A 22,032-nucleotide genomic window follows, 5' to 3' on the forward strand; every position below is an offset into this window, starting at 1 on the left:
TGTCTGCATCTTTGCTTCATTGGATCTCACAATGAATTTCATCGGTGCAGTCCGTCGCCAAACCTCCAGCCATCACAGCTCCAGTCAAGGACATTTTTGTCCTCTGTGGTTTGTCCAGCCCCCAGGGGCCTCAGCTTCCTCACTGTGGGACAGCGTTGCCCGTCCTCGCCCTTCCCCGGGGTTTTCGCCACCTCATGTGGGGGAAGGGCGTTCACGTGCTGCTGTCTGGGATCTGCATGACTGATGTGACACCCTCACTTCCACCTGCCTTTTCTGCTTTTGCCAGTGTGCCTGTCACTCTGGGGCTCAATGAGTCATTCGGCGAATAAGGTCCCAGTGACCCGATCCCCAGCTGCCTACCGCAGTCATGCCCTGTGTAGCATTGAAACTGTGGCGTGGGCTCTGCTCTCCCTCTCCTGAGGTCCTAGATGGACCCCGGCCCCAATCCGGCTCACCCCAACTCCGTGTGCCATGTTTAGGCCCCTTTCCCACCCAAAGTTACCTGCCCTGGACCCTCCGCTTATCTCACACCTGTTCCAGCTTCACTTGGAGATAGATCAGCAGAAATCCAATCTGAAGAACTTCCCCAATCTGTACATTTACGTCACTCACTAAGCTGGGGCACTTGGCCGTTATTTCTTCAGACTTTTTTCTTCCTCGTCCTTTCCTCCTGGGACTCCGGTTACTCACAGATGGACTTTTGGATATTGTCCCTCAGGCCAGTGAGGTCCTTCAGTTTGTAACCTTCCTTCCCCTCATTCAGTTGAAATCGTTTTTATCTGCTGATCTTCAAGTTCACCACTCTCTGTTTGCTGTTAAGCCTGTCTCTTGGATTTTTCTTTCAGATATTGAATTCTTCATTTCTAGAACTTCCATTTGGTTCTTTGAAACATCTTCTATCTCAGGGGTCAGCTGCATACAACCCATGGGTTGGTCACCCATTTTTGTAAATAAAGTTTTATTGGAACACAGCACTGACCATGTGTTTATGTACGTTATGGCTGTTTTCATGCTAAATGGCAGAACTGAGTCATTGCAAAGCAGACTGTGTAGCCCACAGCCTGAATGATCTACTTCTTAGTGCTCTTTTTCTCTTTTTACCCATCCTCCACCCCCTCCTGTTTGCAACCATCAGCTTGTTCTCTATATTGATAGGTCTGCTTCTGTTTTATTTTGTTTATTCACTTTTTTTCTTTTTAGGATTCCACAATAACAGTGAGATCACATAGTGTTTGTCTTTCTCTGTCTGACTTATTCCGCTTGGCACAATACCCTCTAGGTCCATTCAGGTTGTTGCAAATGGGAAGATTTCATTCTTTTTTATGGCTGAGTACCATTCCCTTGTATAAATGCACCACCTCCTCTTTATCCATCGTCTATCGATGGGCACTTCGGCTGCCTCCACATCTCGGCTACTGTAAACACGCTGCAATGAACATAGGGCTGCATATGTCTCTTCAAATTAGCGTTTTGGTTTTCTTTAGATAAATATGCAGAAGTGGGATTGCTGGGTCATAAGGTAGTTCTATTTTTAATTTTTTTGAGGAACCTCCATACTGTTTTCCATAGTGGCTGCACCAGCCTGCAATCCTGAGGGTTCCCTTTTCTCCACATCCGCGCCAGCACTTGTTTGTTGATTTATAGACGATTGTCATTCTGACAGGAGTGAAATGGTATCTCAGTGGTTTTTTTGTTTGTTTGTTGCATTTCTTTTCATATATCTATTGGTCATCTGTATGTCCTCGTTGAAGTGTCTTTCATGTCCTGTGCCCATTTATGAAATGGATTGTTTGGTTTTTTAGTGTTGAGTTGTATTAGTTCTTTATAAATTTTGGGTATTAACCCCTTATCATTGGCGAATACCTTCTCCCATTCAGTAGAATGCCTTTTCGATTTGTTGTGCAGAAACTTTTTAGTTTGATGAAGTCCCATTTGCTTATTTTTTATTTTGTTTCCTTTGCCTGAGGAGACATATCCAAAAACATATTCTTAAAAGTGATGTCAAAGAGTTTACTACCTACATTTTCTTCTAGGAGTTTTATGGTTTCAGGTCTTAGATTTAAATCCTGCTTTAGTGATGAACTCCTTTAGCTTTTTCTTGTCTGGGAACACCTTCTGCAAACATATTTACAGGAGATGGTGTGACAGATAAAAGTAAGTGATAATGAGGGTACAGAAATAATTCAAAGTAGTAAATCCGTGCTTTAAATGTATTCTTCAAAGAATACAGTCCCGGGGGAGACCTCGGCACCCCCTTTCGGCACAGACCAGCGAACTGTGTGAACTTGCTGTGATCAAGGGAGGCAGGGTCACACCGTGCAGACCGAAGGCCGTGGCCGGCCGGCCGAGAGGCCCAGCCTTTCTCTGTCCTCACGTCTGTCACTCACGATGGCTCAGAATTGCAGAATTTGCTGCTTCTCTAGGAGCCCACTAACAATTTTCCTTTTTTAATTAAAAAATTTGCAAGGTTTGCTTGAGTTTTGTAAACATGCAGTGTTGAAAACATTCTGTGTTTTGTGAGCAGAGGGGCCAGCTCTCCAGACCCGCTCAGGACATGGGGCTCCCTGCACTGCCCTCCCCAGGATAGGACAGGCCTCCACTGCTCTGTGTGCCTGCAGCCTGGGAGCACTCATCTGAAACACCCTTGCAGGCCGGAGATGTGGGCTCAGTTAGGTAATATGTGCGGCACCGTAAATGTCATTGTCCCCTGCCTTGGGCTCCGCGTTGGCACATTTACTGTGATTCCTCGTGGGTGCCGAGGGAGCTCAGCTGGTGTGTGCTGGTCGGGGAGGGCAGGCTGCTAGGGAAAGCCACCCGGAGCCCGTCCCCGTCCTGGAAGAGTGCTGAGGGGACCCCAAGCCTTGTCTGTGGAGAATGTTGGGCAGTTCGTGCTGAGGACCATGTGCACATGTGTGTGCCTGTGTCTGCATACGTGTGGGTGCCTGCGTGTACCTGAGTGTGTGACGTTTCAGGTCTGACCCTGACCTGCTCATCGTACTGAGCAGCCTGGGTCCCAAGTGCTTCCTTCCAGTCACTTCTCTGGGGGGTCTCTCTGTGCGCTCTGGTTACCGTGTCCTCAGGGTTCGTTGACCGTGGCTCGCACACGTTAAAGTAAAACCAGAGGATTTACTGTACTACTGCATTTGCGTGGACTCAGCTGAATATTGTGAACAGATCCTTGGAGGCAGCAACCACGCAGGGCCTGACCCCAGGTCCTGGCCCAGCTGCATGCCAAGGGGCGTGAAACAGTCAGCGACGACCTTCCCAAGCCCCCGGTGCCCACTTTGGCGGGGCCCTGCTGCAGAAATGGCTGGCTGGCCGGCTGGTGCCTCTTGACCTCAAACATCGGTCAGAGGGTTTGTAATTAGAACTAAAAGTGTGTGTCCCTGTCGTTACCACGCTGTGGCCACGGCATTTGCGCTTAATTAGCTGTAACTCTCCGGCCTCAGCAATCAGTTACCTGTGGGCTTGGGAGTCACTTTGCTCACACCCCTGGCTGGAGGGCCCTGCCACCAGGGGAGCTGCGACTGGCTGGGGCGCCCCCAGCCGCCCGGTGGCCTCGTGTCCTTGGCCTGATTTTGTCCTGAACAGTCCTGTGCAGCCTGATAGTTACCACCACTTGAGGCTGTCGGGCCTGCAGGTGTGTCGGTGTCTGTCCAGTCGGAGTTTTTGCCGCCGAGGCAGCGTTTGAGGAGCGGGGAGCCTGTGTCGCCCCGCGAAGCTTCGTCTTAGCTCTGGTTTGGGCGCGGCTGCCAGTGTCGGCAGCAGCTCACGCACACGCGGGAGCCACTCTGCCCGTGACACACGAGGTGGCACACAAGTAGGGCGGCGCTGCCCCCCACCTGGAAGGGTGGCTTTTCCCCAGCACACACGGGAGTTTGGATGCACAAGGTTGCACCAAATGCTTACTTCCCAGTCGCAGGCGCCCTTGGGGTGCGCGGCCCTGGGACAGGCCCCGTGTGGACCCCAGGGCTGTGGGTCCTGAGGACGTGGCCGGTGGCAGCTCACACCTGCCTCCTGGGCCCTCGTCTCTTTGGAGACAAGGCTGGAAGGGAACTCAGGGTCTCCCCAGTGCCCTTGGCGTGCTGCTGGCCAAGCCCCCCGAGCACGTGGTCCCTGCAGTGTGGACGGAGGTGCTGGGCTCTCTGGTGACAGAGGCAGTGTTAGGGTCTGGTGGGCGTAGGCTCACAGCCTGAGCCCCCCCTCCACCGCTGTGGCTCTGTTTCCCACCCCCACCACCTGGCATCCTCCTTGCAGGCAGCCCCAGAAAACCCAGCTGCCAGTGGCAGTGGTGACCCAGCCCTTCCACTGGGGGCTGCTGCACAAGGACCGAGGGCTGTCCTCCCGCCCCCCTGCACGGGCCCGGCCATGTGAGCGGTTCTTACAGTCGCCACCACCCTTTTGTCTCAGTAAATTTCCACAATAACCCTGAGATGTGAGAACTGTCCCCCATCCTAGTGATGTGCGAGCCACGGCAGGAAGGGCGTGTGTGGCCGACAGTGACGTGGGCCCTGACCGAGAGCCGAGGCCCTGCCTGTGCCACAAACCAAGCCACAGTGGCCAGGCCAGCTCCGGCCAGAGAGCCTCGCTGCCAGAGCAGGAGCGGACACCGCAGGGCGCTGTGGGCTGGAACTTGGCTTACTGGCTTCTAAAATGCCCATTATATGCTTAATTGCTAAACCACTAGCAAACTGCCACTTTTAATGCATCGAGTCTTCAGTTGAATGAGCTCATTACAATGCAGCCTGCTGTCTGAAGGGAGCTCATGAGAGACGGGGAACCCGGCTGGTCCCAGGCTGGTGGGATGCTCTCGTGAAGAAATCCCACCAGCCAGAGGATCCCTCGTTCTGGGTAGAAATGGAGAACCTGGGCAATCCCAGGCTGCTGCTCCCCACTCGTCCCCAAGCCAGAAAGAGGCTGTAAGCAGAGGCCGACCGTGAAGTGGACAAACAAGAAGAAGCTGCAGGCTGACAGCACACCCCCAATCCTGGGGAAGAAAGGAGCTCAGCGCTGAGACGTGTCCTTGCTACAAGGATGTTCTGGAAATTCTCCTCACACCCGGACAGAAGAAACTAGCCAAGTGACCGGCACAGGTGGTGAGGCAGGTGAAAAGCTGCTAGTCTGCCCCTCCTCTTCCTCATGCCACTCAGAGCCCAGGCGTGACCGGCGGTGTCTGGGTGATTCCAGGACACGACCCTGCAACATAGGCGTCAGGCTGACGTCGGTCCGCAGATGTGAGAAGGTGAAACCCCGTGTGGGGACAGAGCCCCAGGGAGCAGTTTCCAGGCTCTCGGCCTCACGTGGAACGGTGCTGGCTCGGGTAGTGGATGGTCATCAGCTGTGACTAGTGAGCCATTGACCACTGATAACTGCTGTGGCTACTCTAGCAAGCACGGGTTGTAGCTAGCTAGTGCGTTGGCAGAGAACGGATGGTGGACTGAGGATCGTGTGGCTCCTACTTCCTGTGTCTCACCCGCCCGCCAGCGAGACTACAGTGGTGTGACTCCCGCAGCCATGACTCCGTGGGTGTTCCTTTTTGGCCTCACCATGTCCTGTGTTCCTGTGCGGGGAGCGGGAGCTGAGTCCCTGCATGACACCCAGTTACTCCAGGGAAGAGTGAAGGGTCCCCGTGAGGGTGTGGGAGGCGCATGCCTGGCCTGGGTATGGTGGGTCGGCCATGGACATTCGGGGTCGAGGGGAGGCTTTTCCTCTGGGGTTGGGCAGGTCCTTCAGTTTCACAAGTAGTTGAAAATATTTTCTTTGTTAAATTCAAGTAAAGTTAAATTGAATATTAAACATTTAGTAGGAAACAGAGGACTAGGAATGGCTTTTTAAAGCATAACACAAAACTCAGAAGATGTCAAACAAAGGACCAACACAGTTACCCAAAGAGGTATCTGCTCACAGCAAAACAACCTGAACCTGTGAACACACAGGTGGCCATGGTTTGACAGTGAAAACATGCCTGGGCCAGTATGTGGAGAGCAACGTCCTGACAAGAAAAGGCTTGAGGACCCATGAAGCTGTGAGCAGACGCCACAAAGAAACAGTTTGCAGAAGAGCAAAGACTGTTTCCCAAACATGAAGAGGAACTCACATAAATCCCCCAGGGACGCCATTTCTCACCTGCCTGGTCTGCAGTCGGCCTGTCTCTCATCCGCCCCTTTCCCAAATTAATAAGGTTTTATAGTAACCAGCTACCACGCAGGAATGCAGCAAACGCTAAGCCGAGGGTGCCAACAAGGACTTCCAGGTCCCCAAGTGCCAGCTTTGTGGTTATTTTCAAAGATGAGCCTCGGCAACCCGCACACTCCCCGCTGGCCCTGCAGTTGTCAGAGGGAAATTCACCCCGACTGATTTGTGGTGAATCTCCAGCTGGGGGGAGACGGTGGCTAAATGCTGCTGTGAGCTTGCAACCTGAGCCAGACCTGGGGATCCCCTCTGCCTGCTCAACCAGGGGCCTTCTAGAGTTCAGCGGTCACTCAATTTCCCCCAGGCCCGGCCCTGGGCCCAGTGACCTGCGGTGCTATGTCTTTCGGTCACTGGATTTCACCTTCTAAGAGGCCCACAGGTCAGTGGGCAGCAAGGATCGCCAGCCCTGGGGGCCCTGGGAGCATTGCTGGCCTGGCACCGTCGTGGGGCCCCTACAAGGCAAGAGGAGCAGGTGGGGGCAGAGGGTTGCCACAAGCACAGTGCCTTCTGGAGCCCAGCAGGAAGTGCAGAACAGCAGAAAACACGTGTAGAAAAACGTGGCTTCATGAGCCTCCAGCATGGCCCCCAACATGGCTGGCTTGGGGCTCCTGGGAATTCGTGGTGGCAGGAGAGGCACCTGCATGAGTGGCCCCGCCGAGGACAGAGATGTCTGCTGGGACTTAGTGAGCCAGCCACAGAGCCGGCCCTGGTGGGGCCACCGCCTTTCTAACCCAGCTGCTGGATGCCACGCCCGTCAGGGAACCAGAAAACCGTGGACTCGGCCCACTTCACATCAATAAGCCACCAGGGAGGCGCTGGGTGGACACCTGCCCAATCTTTTCCAGACTGCACGGCGGAGGGGCCTCCGAGCCACTAGAATACAGATTTCTGGGCTGGCCCAGGACCTGCTGAGTCTGGCGTCTGGGGTGGGGCCCCAGGACCCGCAGGGGGCTCTTGTGAGCTTGGCTGTCAGGGCCACAAGACGCAGGGAGGGAGGGCATGGCCTCCCAGGTCTCTTCCCAAAGCACTGGACAGCCTCCAGCGTCCCAGGGCCCAGGACAGTACAGTGTCCTGTCCCAGGAAAGGCCGTCCATCCCTCCGTGCCCTTGCCTGCTGCTAGCCCTGGGGCAGGTGCTGCCAAGGACAGGGCTGTCACATGCACACAGTCCAGGGCCCACGTCATGGCCCCTCCCAAGCCCAGAGAGGACACCGTCCAGCGCCATGGGCCTGGAAACCCCAGTGAGGCCAAACCCTCTGGCTGTTGTCCTGCTGAGCAGCCGGGCATGGTCAAGGACGTCCAAGGAAGTGGGCCTCCATGTTCAGAAACAGCCTCCCTCATTCCTGGTGCCACGCGTCACGCCCTGGTGTCTTTGGGAATCCTCAGCTACATGGCCCCCATCAGGGTACCCCAGCTCTGCGGGCTTCCTGGGAGGCTCCCCGGGTGGGATGTCACACGGAAGGGCTGACCTTGATCAGAATGCCAGATGCAAGGCGGGCTCTGGGGGCATGCAGGTGTGGGGGCAGGGACCCCCAGTGGGTCCTCAGTTCCCCACGGAAACCTGATCCTTCCAGAGATGACAGGGTCCTTGCCAGTCACACGTCACCAGGCACCTGGAAGGCCTGTGCTGGGCCTGTCACTGAGATTCTCAGCCGCTTCGGAGAAGGAGAGGGGGAAGGGGGAGGGGGGCACGGGCGTGACAGTGAGGACACAGGACAGGAGACCTCCTTTCTCCCTCATAGTGGCCCTATAATTACAAGTGAGGAAACAGGCCAGGGAGGAGCTGTGGCGCTGGCTGGGTGAAGCCACCTGCCAGTAAGGGTGAGGGCGGGGCAGAACCTGCAGACCCAGCCCTCCAGCCTTGCCCAAGAATTTCCCCAGAAGGAATCGGTCTGCGCAGGGCAGGACCCTGTGCCCTGCACGGCTGGGGTCCTGGCAGCTCAGGAGACGGCTCACCTCAGAGTTTCAAAGGCCTCTCAACAAACAACTTCGTGGATGAAAAGTCAGTTTTGCCAAATGTTGCCCAAGGGGTCCAGCGCTTCTGTCAACATTCCAACTAGTTTGAAATGAGGCTTAACACGGAATTCTTGTCACTTTTTTGGAGTCTTAACAATAGAACAAAGAGAAATGAGCCATGTAGGTCTGTGCAGGCGGGGTCCCCCCACTTCACTCCTGGCAGGGAGGCAAGCCCTCGGTGGGGAGAGCTCTGGGGCCCCGTGGTCCCTGGGAGCTTGAATGTGGGCCGTGCAGCTAGTTCCTGTTGGGGAACCCTGGACACCCGGCCCTGGAGCCTGTGTGCTGAGAGCTGTGACCCAGGGAAAGCCAGGCAGAGGCCTGACCTGCACGGGGCCCCTCAAAATGCAGCTGGGCTTCAAGCAGGGCAGGCTCGGCACCTCAGGACAATTAGGGTGAGGGTAGACCGTGGTCACCAGGACGGGACGCAGGGACGAAGGCCAGAAGGGGCCACATGGGGCCTGGGGACGTCCATGCCCTATGCTCTTCACACCCAGCTCAGCCTTCCATTTCAAGCCTTGGCCCAGCCTGGCTGTCGTCCTCCTGGGCTCCCCACAGAAGAGAAGGGGTCATTCTCTGGGTAGGAGGCGGGGAGACCCCCGAGGAGGACGTCCTCTGGCCAGGTCCTGAGGAGGCAGCCGACAGCCAACTGGCTGGGCCTCCAGGCCACGTGAGTGGGACAGAGGGAAGCGTTTACAGACTGGATGTGGGGCCTTAGTTCATGGGCCCGTGTCTGTCCTGTGGTGCCAGGATGGCCCCCTGATGCCCCCTTCCCCCACAGGCTTCCACCTGTCCCACAAGGTCACCAACGTGGTCCCTGAGAGTGCACTGCTCATCGTGCTGGGCCTGGTCCTGGGCGGCATTGTCTGGGCAGCCAACCACACCGCCTCCTTCACGCTCACGCCCACCGTCTTCTTCTTCTATCTGCTGCCGCCCATCGTGCTGGACGCCGGCTACTTCATGCCCAACCGGCTATTCTTTGGCAACCTGGGCACCATCCTGCTGTACGCCGTCATCGGCACCGTGTGGAACGCGGCCACAACAGGCCTGTCCCTCTATGGCGTCTTCCTCAGCGGCCTGATGGGTGAGCAAATGCTGTCATCTACCAGGAGGGCTCTGGGGCAGTGACATCGGGGTGGGCTCTGCGGGTGGGTGACAACGGGGTGAGCGCTGTGAGCAGGTGACAACGGGGTGGGCTCTGGGGCAGGTGACAACAGGGTGGGCTCTGCAGGTGCGATTAGTTACATTTATCAGCGATGCTTTAGGAAGTTGGGACATACCTAAGGTTACATGGCCATCTCTGACGGCTGGACCCAGGGGAAAGTCTCGGGGTTTGGAGCAGGGTGACTGGCACCCGGGACATAGCTGGTCTGGCTGGGCATTGGCCCAGAGCAGTGCCCAGGGGCCAACGAGTCTGTCCTGTTCCTGAATAAACAGAGCTAGGAGTGCAGGTGTCCACCTGTGCAGACCAGCGGCTCAAGTGTGGACACAGCCCTCCAAGGAAGGGTTAACTTGGGCCGGGCCACAGATAGACCTGACAGGGACATCCTGGGTGGCTGTGCAGGCGGGACAGCTCAGGGACAGGCCGTGCAGAAGCTCCGCAGCAAGACAGGCCCCTGCAGTGGGGAGGCTACAGATCCCCTTGCCCGAGGAAAGAGAGGGTCTGGAGCACGCAGCTCGCTGGCCTGAGCCTGCAGTCCAGCCCACAGAGCCATCGGTTAGGACCAGTGGGGGTTGGACTCTCCTGCCAGGAAGGAGGGCAGGTTGCTCGCAGCCCCAGGGCGCTTCCTGCTTGGAGTGCGAGCTCCTGGTTCTGCAGCAAGGGGCTGATGTTCAGGGAGGGTTTAAGGACTGACCAGCCTGGACGGCAAGAGTGTGTCTGGAAGCCCCTGGTGCTCGCACCCAGGAAGGACAATGCTGTCACATCTGCCCACTGACAGCATCTGGATGGAAAGGCAAAACCTATCCCCATTCCAAAGAGGCGTTTAAAACTCACTGGAAGCTGGTTCTTCTAACACCTGTCACTTCCTCAAAGCACTGTGGGGCTTTTGGAGCTCTCAGCAGACTGCCTTTGGAGGGTAAAATCCCTGCACAGACCACCTTCTCCCAGGGGACCCTGGGGGCCGGCCCCTGAGGGAGAGCTAGGCTCCTGTGGACACCCTGACCAGCCTCTTGGGGCAGCGTCCAGCCCACATGGACTCAACTCTCCTGCCCTCAAGGTCTGACTGGCTCTTGGGCCCCTGGGGTCCACTCAGGGTGGGGAGGGAAGCTGACACCAACACGGCAGTTGAAAGGCCCCAGCCAAGTCCCACTGACCAAACCCGCCTGGAAGCAGGCGTGACCCCCAGTGAAGCCACAAGGGCACCCACACGCGCCACCCCGAGGTGGGCCCGTGGCTGGGAACCAGCATGTAAATGCACGTGGCCTGTAGGCGATCTGGGACCTGAGATCCCTGGGAGGTTTACAGAGGCTGACCGTGCGCCTCAGCGTGGCGTCTCTACCCAGGAGCGAGCGGCCAGGGACTGTTCCTCCCGCCCCCGCCCTGCTCCTCCCCCCACTCCCCCCACAGCACCCCCAAGCATGTCTCCATCTCCCTCCCCTCCCTACCCCCCGTTGCTCCTGCAGTCGCGCCTGTTGGGGCCCCTCGGGGTTCCCCGGGCAGTCACAGCCCCCAGGACCCTTCAGGCCAGTCCTGGCTGAGACATCACTTCTCAGGGGAGCCTGACTCTGCATCTGTATTCACGTTGCCCTAGGCTGCCAACTCCCCAGGGCCGGGGTCTGATGGCACGTGTGATGGCCGGGCACCTGTGTGTAGCAGGCTCGCAGGTGGGCTGGCCAGGTGGGGTCAGCCAGGCCTGAGGGGAGATGAAGGAGAGAATCCGGGGCAGCCATCTCCTGTGGATGGCTGGGGCTCCCCTCTTTCTTAAAGGGCTGTGGGGGCCAGGGAGGAAGGCCGGCAGAGTGACCCAGGTCCCCACAGCAGCCCGCCTGAGCCCTGACACACACTGAGGCCCCACCCTGGTGGCCCCAGCACAGCAGTCACCAGGCCAGCAGCCTGAGGCAGCTCCCAGGAGGGACTAGGATACTCCCTGACCTCCGCCCCTCTGGGTCCTGGTGGTGGTCTGTGTGGGGACGGCGGGGGGAAGCGGAGACGGGGGCAGTGGGACCCGCGCGCCTGGCCCACGGTCTCGATGCCACTTTTGCTCCCAGGAGAGCTGGACATTGGGCTGCTGGACTTCCTGCTCTTCGGCAGCCTGATTGCCGCGGTGGATCCGGTGGCCGTCCTGGCGGTGTTTGAGGAAGTCCACGTCAACGAGGTCCTGTTCATCATCGTGTTTGGGGAGTCTCTGCTGAACGACGCGGTCACTGTGGTGAGTGGGGCGGCTGGGATGCCACTGGGAGTTGGAGCGTCGTCACTGAGCGGCACGGCCAGTGGCCCTGGGTGCCGTGAGCACGGGAGGGTCGGCCAGGTCTCCCAGAGCCCCCCGCCGGCCTCGTGGTTCACCCACGTCCCCCAGGTAGCAGCTTTCACAGGGCGGCCTCTGCCCCCATCTCCTCCTAACTCGGGATGGCTGCTTGTTTTAGTCTCATTTCTTCATTTTTCCACAATTCTTAGACTCCCCCCCCCCACACTGCATTCCTTCACAGGTCACAGTCCCACTGTTGAAATCCTACGGTCACAGTTCCCAGAGTCCACAGTTGGTGGCCCCTATTCCTGATTTTCTAAAGAGAATTAATAAATCAACAAAATCTCACCCAAATTCAGGAGGGGGTCAGCCAGCACTGGTGCTGTGCCGGGAAGGTGCTTTTTCCTCAAGGAGGAGGCCTGGCATCGGGCAGGGGTGGAGGGTCCTTCCTTAGAACAGGAGGTGAATAGAAGATTTCATGAACTGTGAGGAACTGTCTCAGCATCATGACCATCGTGCAGTTTTTGAAACCCATCCCTAAATTTGGCCACGACCTTGGGAAGTGAATGGTTAGTAGACGGTGCATCTCTCAGCCAGCTCCCGGCCAGTCCGCACGCCCGCCGTCCACTACTATGGCCCGCAGACGGCAGACACAGTGGAACCTGCAGTTCCCTCCTTGCTCTACAAGTATCTGCAGCTCCTCTAAGAAATTCTCGCTTCCCAGGTTTCTTCAGGTGTAGGAGAGTGAAAACCTGCAGCGTCTATCGCACCAGATTTCTTACAGAGCAGAGGACACATTCTCGGGGGAACTGGAGACTTAATCAGAAAGGCGACACGTGGCTCCCTTGGGCTGGGATACTCGGGACTGTGGCTCTCACGTCCCCATCACCAGGGGGTTCTCAGCGTGTTTCCTACACGAGGCCCCATCTTCCCTCCCACCTGGGTTTCCACAAAGAAGCTGGGCCACCAGTGGTCTGGCTCCCAGTGACCAGCATGTGTGCCGCCCCTGTGCACAGCACCTATGTGTCTCCTGTTGTGAACACAACCTTAGACAACCTGCATCCTGGAGGGTGCAGACTTGGGGGCACAGAGACAAGCTTCTTCCCTGGGTCTGTAGCCGCCCAGGGCAGCCTCTCAGCCTCTGAGGCGGAGCCTGGCGCACGGCTCAGGAGAGCTCAGGCTCAGGAAACACAACTATATCCATGACCGTGGCCTAGGATAAGGTTTCTGGGTGTTTCTCTTGTCTTGTGGGATGAGGTTTAAACGTCAACATGCAGAGATGCCAGGGGTGTGATTCCACATCAGGGGGCAACATAACAGCAAAGTCACTAAAAATGGAACTCTGGGTTTGTCTTGGAAAATGAAATTGAGAATTGAACGCAGTGGGTGAGGCTGTGGCCACCCTGCCCTTGCTTTACTGAGGGTAGGAAAGGGCCAGGTTTGCTCCTGCAGGTGCAGGTTCTTGCCAGAATGTTCTGTCTCCCAGAGCCCCTGCTGGCTCGCCTCTGGCCTTCCTCCTGGTGACCATTACTGTCCCGTGATGCTCTTTCAGCCAGTGCTTTTCAGGTTCCAAAGTAGATGGCTGCTTTGGGCTCAGGGCGCCTGGCGCCCAAGACAGGGAGGGGTCAGTGATGACCGAGGCCTGACCTCATGTCTGGTTTGCTTCTCTGTCCCCCAGGTCCTATACAATGTGTTTGAATCTTTCGTGACGCTGGGTGGTGACAAGGTGACTGGTGTGGACTGCGTGAAAGGCATAGGTGTGTGGCTGGCGGGGCTATGTGTCTGGGGGATTCTGGGGCCATGGCCCTGCTCTAGAATGTGGCCGCCTCAGGGCAGGTCTCTGTGGGCCGCAGAGCTGGGCCAGGTCGGGCTTTGGTACCAGGCGTGGGACCTTCGGCCTGTGCAGATCAAGGTGTTTCCACGCCAGTCTCAGTGGCGGGCCCTCCTGGCCCTGGAGTGCTTCACAAACACAATTCTGCCGGGTCCCAGCCACCTGGGAAGTGAGGGTCATTGCCCCGTTTGAGCCACAAGGGTACCGGCTTGTGCAACCTGGTGTCCTGAGGGGTCCTGGGCATTTCTCTGGGCATGGCTGTCCCTGGGCACCCAGGCCCCCGGTCCTTGCTGCCAGCCCATGTCAATGGTTGGTCATGGCGCTCTCTCCATGACGGGGCCGGGCTGGGCCTCCCGGGGGCCACAGGACGGTGCTCTCCCCAGCCTTCCACCTGGAGACCGGAGCCAGACCAGGCCTCTGTTCCAGAGAAGGGGCCTCTTGTTTGCTGAGCTCTTGGCGCCTCTGTGGGGGGGTTACCAGGCAACTGCCGCGAGGAATGGCCGGCCCACACCACAGGGCCGCAGGCCGGCTCGCTGTAGCCACAAAAGGCCATTCAGGCGGCCCAGCGTCGCTTCCTTGCCCTTGCAGTGTCCTTCTTCGTGGTGAGCCTGGGGGGCACGCTGGTGGGGGTCATGTTCGCCTTCCTGCTCTCCCTGGTGACGCGTTTCACCAAGCACGTGCGCATCATCGAGCCCGGCTTCGTGTTCGTCATCTCCTACCTGTCCTACCTCACCTCCGAGATGCTGTCCCTGTCGGCCATCCTGGCGTAAGTGCCCCCGGAGCGTGCTGCACCCCTGGAGGTCCGGGGCCTGCTGAGGGGCATGGGCGAGGGTTGGTGGGAGCAGCGCCCGTGCCACCCCCACCGTGTGGAGGCACCTCCTGTCACCGCCCCTTCTCCAGCGCCTGTCGGCCTGGCCCACTTCCCAGGCTGGGTGGAAAGTCACTGTGGGGGTGAAGAATTTGATCTATTTAGCTTTTGAAATAAGGAGTTGGCGTCCTCACACAATTGTCCGAGCTGCAGGCTGCTCTGAGCCAGGGGCTGGGGCTCTGGCGCCCTGGCCTGCAGGCACCACACCCCGGGTGTCTGCCCTGAGCCCCCGTAGAGCCTCCCACCTCTCTGGGTGCGGCAGAAACAGGCAGCCTGCTCTGCCCAGAGGGTCATGAGCAGACGGCAGTGATGTGGGCTCGGGCGCAGGTCAGGGCACCGACCCCCGAGGAGGAAACTTCACAGGGAAGGTGGACACTCCAGGGCAGAGCAGGGCCCCGCAGGTCAGGGTGTGTGGAGTGGCCCCGGCCTCACGCGTGTCGGTCGGTCCCCAGCATCACCTTCTGTGGCATCTGCTGTCAGAAGTATGTGAAGGCCAACATCTCGGAGCAGTCTGCCACCACCGTGCGTTACACCATGAAGATGCTGGCGAGCGGGGCCGAGACCATCATCTTCATGTTCCTGGGAATCTCGGCCGTGAACCCCTGCATCTGGAGGTGGAACACGGCCTTCGTGCTCCTCACACTGGTCTTCATCTCCGTGTACCGGGCCATCGGTGAGGGCGGGGCAAGGGGCACTGGGGTCCACAGTGGGAAATAGGGGTGTGGGAGTGGGGTGATGGGGGGAGGATGGGGGATGGCAGGGTGACAGCGGTCATTGGCTGTGGGGAGTTGAGGGAAGGGCAGGTTCAGGAGCCCCTGGGAACCTCAGATGGCCCTCAGTGGTCCTCAGTGAAGGTCTGGGCCTTCTCCCAGCCTCGTCGCAGTGAGACTGACATAGGACAGCTGGGGGTCAGGATGGAAGGTTCCAGAAGGACTCAGGGGAACCCATTTGATTTCCCACTGACTTGGATGTGTCAGAGTGACTTGGGGACAGTGTAGTCACTGAGGAAATGGACCATGCACATGTGAGGCAGGACCTCCAGCTGCCCCCACCCAGTACCCATTATCTACCCTGATGTGTGGTGCCTTGGGGGCCATGATAGGGTCTACCGGGGGTGACTCCCTGTCCGCCCCCAGTCTCTGGGGACTGAGGGCTCCAGGGAGCAGATGCCATGATAGGGAAGGGTCAGTTTCTTCCTGCAGCCCTCAGCGGGGGCCTTTGGTCGTGGTGCTGTCCGAGGCACCGAGGGCAGGGCCTAGGCGGGGACAGCGAAGCCTCGCTGAGACCTGAGAGGGTGATGGGGCCACGCCGCGTGCCCCGCGGCGCCGAGCTCACGCCTGGGCCGACAGGTGTCGTCCTGCAGACCTGGGTCCTGAACCGCTACCGCATGGTGCAGCTGGAGGCCATAGACCAAGTGGTCATGTCCTACGGGGGTCTGCGTGGGGCCGTGGCCTTCGCCCTCGTCGTCCTTCTGGACGAGAAAAAGGTCAAGGAGAAGAACCTCTTTGTCAGCACCACCATTATCGTCATCTACTTTACTGTCATCTTCCAGGTAGCGTCTAGCACCGGCCCTGCCACCCTGGCCAGCCTCCTGCCTGCCCTCCGTGCCCCACCGGCTGTCAGGGCCAGGCCCCATGTCAGCGAGCCTTTCCAGGCTCCAGGCCCTAATTGAATTTTACAATTTTAGTAACTAGGAGCCGTTTTGTAGGTTTTCATGTGGCCCCACAGGGGATGCAGTACCAGCTGGCCTAAAAACATCCTTGCTCAGCGTCACTGGTTAATGGAGCCCCAGTTAAGGTCTCTTCCTCCCCCTGGGCCTTGCTTTAGGCTTATTGGAGGAGCCTACCACAGGCCCTAGAGAATCGGCAGGGGCTTTGCTAAGGATAAGGGCATCTGCTTCACCCTGCTGGGTGTGGGGGCCCAGTGGGCTGCGGCGGGGCGCAGGGGCCTGTCCCCATGCTCAGGACAGGGCGTCCCCTCTCCCAGGGCCTGACCATCAAGCCCCTGGTGCAGTGGCTAAAGGTGAAGAGGAGTGAGCACCGAGATCCCAAACTCAACGAGAAGCTCCACGGCCGGGTAGGGGTGGGGGAGGGGGGAGAAAGGGAGGGGAAGGGAGGGGGTGGGGTACAGGGAGGGCCTTCAGTGACCCCACCCACCTGTCTGTCCTCAAGGCTTTCGACCATATCCTGTCAGCCATCGAGGACATATCAGGGCAAATCGGACACAATTATCTCAGAGATAAGTAAGTGGCTGGCATGGCCCCTGACTGGACAGAAATGGGGACCTGTGGAGGCACTTTCATCTGGGCTGTCAGCTCCCCTCTCTCTTCCTTTATCTGGTGACTGTAAGACTGGCAGGTGAAGCAATGGCTGACCTTCACGTAAATTAATCCCACAAAACCCTCATCACAGAACACTGCACTGAAAGGAGCCAAAATGTTGGGCCCCCTCCTCCCCCTGGAACCCTCTGCTGCCCTGGCCGCCCTGCCTCCTCCAGGTCCAGCTCACAGTGGAAGTCCCACTTTAAGTCTGTCCCAGCCACATCCTCTGGCCAGGGTAACTGGTCACTGCTGTAATTGTGTTGGACTCCAAGCCTCCTTCTGGATCTCCTGGTCCTAAGTGTGGGAGCTGGGGGACCCCTCCCCTGGCCTGTGTTTCATGCGGGTACAGTGTGCCCCCATCACTGTAGCCAGAGCTCAGGGCCCTGTCCTCAGCCCACCTTTCTGAAGGGTGGTCACTTTGAAAACTCTCTGTAATATGGAATTAAATGAGAAAACGGAACCCATAATTTTCTGTACATTCAGAAAGGAAAGCAGGAACAAAGAACAGAATCGTGAAGGTGGCACGATTGTGCTTTGTCACTTTAAATTTAAAACTTACCTTTGTAGTTGTTATAAATGGCACATAAAAACCAGGCAGAGAGAAGGGGTCCCACGCCCCCGCAGCCCTGGGAGACCATGCTCAGTACAAGCCTGGGTAGTGGGCAGGGACCTCGCAGACTGTCCTCGCGGAGCCTTGTCTACTGCTGCCTGGTGCTGACCCTCTCTGTTTTGACCCCCCAGATGGTCCAATTTTGATAGAAAATTCCTCAGCAAAATCCTTATGAGAAGGTCGGCCCAAAAATCACGCGACAGGATTCTTAATGTTTTCCACGAGCTCAACTTGAAGGACGCCATCAGCTACGTGGCCGAGGTACCAGGAAGCTCTGCATGTTGTCCTTGCGGGAGGTGGGGGCTGAAGCAGGACAGAAACGGGACGTGACGGCCACTGGAGTCTGCCACGGGGCAGGGTGGTGGGGCCTCTGCCAGGCCACAGCGTGCTGTTCTCGGTGGCCCACTTGCAAGCACACTTGGGCGCCCAACACCCAGATGGGTTATGTCACTCACGGGGACTGAGGCACAGACCCGCCCCCCAGACTCCGGAGTCGACACTGGCTCTGCTGGACCTGACAGGTGAGGCCAGGTGGGGCGTCGTGGGCCACAGCTCCCAGTGCGCAGTGCGCAAGCACACAGTGCGCGTGCACGCATGAGGGGAGCGGCAAGGATGTCTCCCTGAGTGCCGTGTCCTCGGACGGGCTGAGGGGCCCCAGCACCTCCTGGCGCCTCTAGCTGAGCAGCACTGCGCGGCAGCCCAGCATGCCTCCGGCAGCTCTCTGAGAAGGCTCACCACCAGCTGGGGCCAGGTCTCCAGGGTGTGGTGTCAGCAGGGCTCAGGGAGCGTGTGGCAGGATGAGGGAAGAGCCTGCTCTGCGGGCAGCACGGGGACACCAGCTGCCTGGCGCCAGCCCACAGCCACTGTCAGGATTCAGGCAGTGTTGGATGGGACACGAGCCATGGTGGGTCTCAGGTCAAGTCCCGCCCCCATGGGATGCATGGCCTGGCGGACTCTTCCTCAGTGGCCACACACCTGATGGCAGAGCTTCTTAGCTTCTCAATGCACACGTGTGACACCCCATGACCATAACCGTGGTCACCAGGCCGCCTCTGCCACATGCGTGTCCTTGTGTGCCCCTGGCACCCTGCAGTGGCCTAGGTCCAAGCTCTCTGCTCCCCTGTCCTCAGTGTGGCCTGTAACAGTGACTTCCAGGCTTTCCCCACATGGCCCTACTGGGCTGTCACCCGATGCCTACAGCACAGGCCCCCTCCAGACCGCTGCCCAGAACTCCTCTGAGGGGCTCTGCCAGGCGGCCACAGCTCTGCGAACCATGTAGATTTCCCACCGTCCCTTGGTTCTTTCCCACGCCGGCTGGGGTCTGCACAGCCTGGTCTGTGCTCCCGTGGGAGCAGCAGGGTGCTCAGCAAACCCTGTGGCCTCCATGCAGAGGGCAGTTAGGGAAGGGGAACAGCTCCGGCCTCCACCAGGCTCATGTACCCCACAGACGCTGGTGCTCCATTGGGGACCCCTGAGCCAGCACTGCCTCAACCCCACTGCACCGAGACCCCTAGCAGCTGCTGCCGGCCTGGCCCATGTGGGTGATGCCGGCTCCACGGGCCCCACCCTCATCTCTACCCAGCACAACCAGGGCCCCAACCCCACGTCAGGCCTGCTCAGGCATCACCTGGGGGCGGGTGAACAGCAGTGCTGTGAGGGAGAGGCCACCAGGTCTGCCCATAGCAGGCTGGCCCCACGCGGCCACCCCTCCTCTCAGGGGTCCCCCAGCACACAGATCCCCGTACCCACAGCAGCTGGGTTGTGACTCTACCCTGTGGGGTTTCAATCTGATTGAAGTCTGATGTGCGGCCTGAGGACTCCTTCCTTGGGGATGGAGGACAGCTGGCTTGGACCCCCAGTGGGGACAGGGGCTGCCTTCCGAATCTGGTGGGTCTGTGTGCTTCCCGACACTCCCCACGGTGCCGCTGAGGTGCCGTCCCTCACACACAGTGTGCCTTCACGTCCTCTCCCACCCAGTGGCTGACCTCTCAGGTCCAGGACAGCTTGGCTGTGGCCTGGAGTCTCGGCTCTGCAGGGGCTGAGGTGTTGTGGGGCCGCTGCTGTCCTGCCGGGGGTGCCCGGCCTGCGTCGTCCTCGCTGACGCAGCCTGTGTCCTCACAGGGAGAGCGTCGGGGGTCCCTGGCCTTCATCCGCTCCCCCAGCACGGACAATGTGGTCAACGTGGATTTCAGCACGCCACGCCCCTCCACCGTGGAGGCCTCCGTGTCCTACCTGCTGTACGTGTCCTGGCTCACAGGCTCCCCCGGGCACCTCACCTGGCACGCCACCATGACACTGGTGGCTGCTGTGGGAGGGGCCTCCCCATCCTGCTCACAGCACCGTGGGGCCCTTCAGACACCGGCCATTGGGCATCGAGGGGCTACTGAGAGGTGTCCGTGGGGAAGGGCAGGCTCCCGGCTTGGTCACCATGGGGGTGGCGCCAGGTGTCCCCTGTAGAGACAGCCTGTTACTGCAGGCACTGATGCAGGACCTGCGGAGAGAGGCGGGAGGCGAGGCGAGAGGGCATCCCGCCTCTGTCGGCCGGTTGCCTGCGGGGCCTCTGGCCAGCAGGACTGTCCTGGACTATCAGGCGGCACCCAGGCACTGGGCAGGGCAGTGGGCGCATGGCGCTTCCCGCTGGGGCTCCACGGGGCCATGCTCTGAACACAGGTGGGTCAGTGGGGCCCCGTGGGGTGGGCCTGAGCAGCCTTGCAGACCAGGGCGCGTGGGCATGGAGTGGGCTGGTCAGAGCTCGGACACCCACGTGGCCCTGCAGGAGGGAGAGTGCCAGCGCCGTGTGCCTGGACATGCAGTCCTTGGAGCAGAGGAGGAGAAGTATCCGCGACTCAGAGGACGTGGTCACCCACCACACACTGCAGCAGTACCTGTACAAGCCACGGCAGGAGGTGGGCACCCCGGCCCGCCAGGGCAGAGCCCCGGGTGGGCCCAGGCCCTTCTGTCCCCTCCCCGGGATGGAGAGCAGACACCACTCAGGCCTGGTGGCCCTGGGGCTCCCCTGTCCTGGGGCCACCTTGGGGCAGAGAGGCTGGGGTGTCCCCAGTGTGCCCAGCCTGCAGGTTACCAGCAGCTGTGCCCTCGTGCCCCCAGTACAAGCACCTGTACAGTCGACACGAGTTGACCCCGGAGGACGACGAGAAGCAGGACAAGGAGATTTTCCACAGGACCATGAGGAAGCGCCTGGAGTCCTTCAAGTCTGCCAAGCTGGGCTTCAACCAGAACAAGAAGGCGGCCAAGCTGTACAAGCGGGAGCGCGCCCAGAAGCGGGTGAGGGCGTGGGCGACGGGGTGAGGGGGGAACTAGGGGATGATGGGGGGACCGCAGGACGACAGGGGACCACAGGGTGAGGGGGCACGCAGGATGTGTGGGGTTGAGGTCACCACACGATGGAAACCCCAGGACAGCCCCTAGGGACAGGTCTGGGCAGGGTCTCCACAGCCCGCCTCACCGAAGACGCCCTGGAGGGGCTCTGGGCTGGGAGCAACGGGTCCCCAGGGAGCCGGTAGTCAGGGTCCCGGTGGCCGTGGCACCCTGACCTGTGAGCGGCTTCATTCTGATTCTCAGAGGAATAGCAGCATCCCCAACGGGAAACTGCCCATGGACAGTCCTGCGCACAACTTCACCATTCAGGAGAAAGGTACCTAGTGGGCCATGGACGTGCTTGTCACAGGGGCTGTCCTTGCGGGGAGACCCTGCCCTTCGGCACTGGGACCTCTGCAGGCCGCTGCCCTGCTTGTCAGGGTGGCAGTGATGACAAATCTCAGGGCACACTGGGAGCGGTCAAGGCCATCGGTCAAGGGCCCAGGACCTGGGTCATCTGCGTCCCCAGCCCATTTCCCTCCTTTGCCACCAGACTTGGAACTTTCTGACCCAGAGGAGGGCCCTGACCATGGTGCAGAGGAGATGAGTGGGGGCATCGAGTTCCTGGCGACTGTCACCAGGAATGAAACAACGGACTCCCCCTCAGGTGAGGGGCCGGTGGGCCTCTGGTTGGTGCACAGGCCAGCAGAATGAGGGTCTAGGGCTGTGCACCTGCAGGGGACAGGCTGGGGTCTCTGCTGTAAGAGAAGGGAGTTGTCACCTGTCCTGCCACAGTGTGGGGAGGGAGAGCCTGGGGTGGAGGGCCTGAGTCCCCAAAGGCACGTGACCCTGACCTTCCAGGTGACCTCCAGGTGATGGCTGCAGGACGTGCTGCTGCCGGACCCCGGGCAGCACCCTCCCTCTTATTGTGCTGGGTGGGCCTGGGAAGCTGATCAGCCGCTGCCCTTTCTCCTAGGAATTGACAACCCCGTGTTCTCCCCGGATGAGGACCCGAGCATCTTGTCCAGGGTGCCGCCCTGGCTGTCCCCCGGGGAGACAGTGGTGCCCTCCCAGAGGGCCCGTGTGCAGATCCCCCACTCTCCCGGCAACTTCCACCGCCTGGCTCCCTTCCGCCTCAGCAGCAAGTCGGTGGACTCCCTCCAGCTGGCCGAAGGCCCCAAGGAGCAGCCCCACAGCTCCCCGCCCGAGTCCACACACATGTAACCGGCTGCCCCCCCTGAGCCCTAACGCCTGCTCTCTCCGCAGCTCCTCTCCCAGGCGTCGGCCTTTCTCGGCCCTGGACCTGAGCTTCTGCACTTTCTCCAGCAGCTGCTTTCCTCCTGCTAAGCCTGTTCCCACAAGCCTCTTGTTCTGGCCTTTCCTAGGGGACCGTCTGAGTCTCCACTTCTCCAGCTGGGATGTTAGAGGATCTGACTGTTTTAGCTTTGATTAGAACTTACTGTCAGTTGATCACT

At 59.3% G+C, this 22,032-nt stretch overlaps 1 protein-coding gene across 1 annotated transcript in view; it reads left to right on the forward strand.

The window, feature by feature from the left end:
- SLC9A3 (solute carrier family 9 member A3) overlaps positions 1 to 22,032 on the forward strand; it is a gene marked incomplete at its 5' end in the record, with an annotated part of 34,693 nt that extends 12,661 nt beyond the window's left edge. Inside the window, 19 exons of the mRNA XM_081053617.1 lie at positions 3,213 to 3,348; positions 3,661 to 3,820; positions 3,971 to 4,162; positions 4,258 to 4,370; positions 8,985 to 9,287; positions 11,414 to 11,574; positions 13,289 to 13,367; positions 14,030 to 14,207; positions 14,762 to 14,982; positions 15,659 to 15,861; positions 16,296 to 16,385; positions 16,481 to 16,551; positions 17,371 to 17,500; positions 19,361 to 19,476; positions 20,016 to 20,145; positions 20,348 to 20,524; positions 20,822 to 20,894; positions 21,111 to 21,224; positions 21,534 to 22,032. Coding sequence (XP_080909743.1) covers positions 3,213 to 3,348; positions 3,661 to 3,820; positions 3,971 to 4,162; positions 4,258 to 4,370; positions 8,985 to 9,287; positions 11,414 to 11,574; positions 13,289 to 13,367; positions 14,030 to 14,207; positions 14,762 to 14,982; positions 15,659 to 15,861; positions 16,296 to 16,385; positions 16,481 to 16,551; positions 17,371 to 17,500; positions 19,361 to 19,476; positions 20,016 to 20,145; positions 20,348 to 20,524; positions 20,822 to 20,894; positions 21,111 to 21,224; positions 21,534 to 21,781 — 2,895 coding nt within the window. The 3' untranslated portion in view covers positions 21,782 to 22,032. The remainder of the gene's footprint in view (positions 1 to 3,212; positions 3,349 to 3,660; positions 3,821 to 3,970; positions 4,163 to 4,257; positions 4,371 to 8,984; positions 9,288 to 11,413; positions 11,575 to 13,288; positions 13,368 to 14,029; positions 14,208 to 14,761; positions 14,983 to 15,658; positions 15,862 to 16,295; positions 16,386 to 16,480; positions 16,552 to 17,370; positions 17,501 to 19,360; positions 19,477 to 20,015; positions 20,146 to 20,347; positions 20,525 to 20,821; positions 20,895 to 21,110; positions 21,225 to 21,533) is intronic.

The sequence above is a fragment of the Rhinolophus hipposideros genome, assembly GCF_964194185.1.
Source record: "Rhinolophus hipposideros genome assembly, chromosome: 7".
Taxonomy (NCBI): domain Eukaryota; kingdom Metazoa; phylum Chordata; class Mammalia; order Chiroptera; family Rhinolophidae; genus Rhinolophus; species Rhinolophus hipposideros.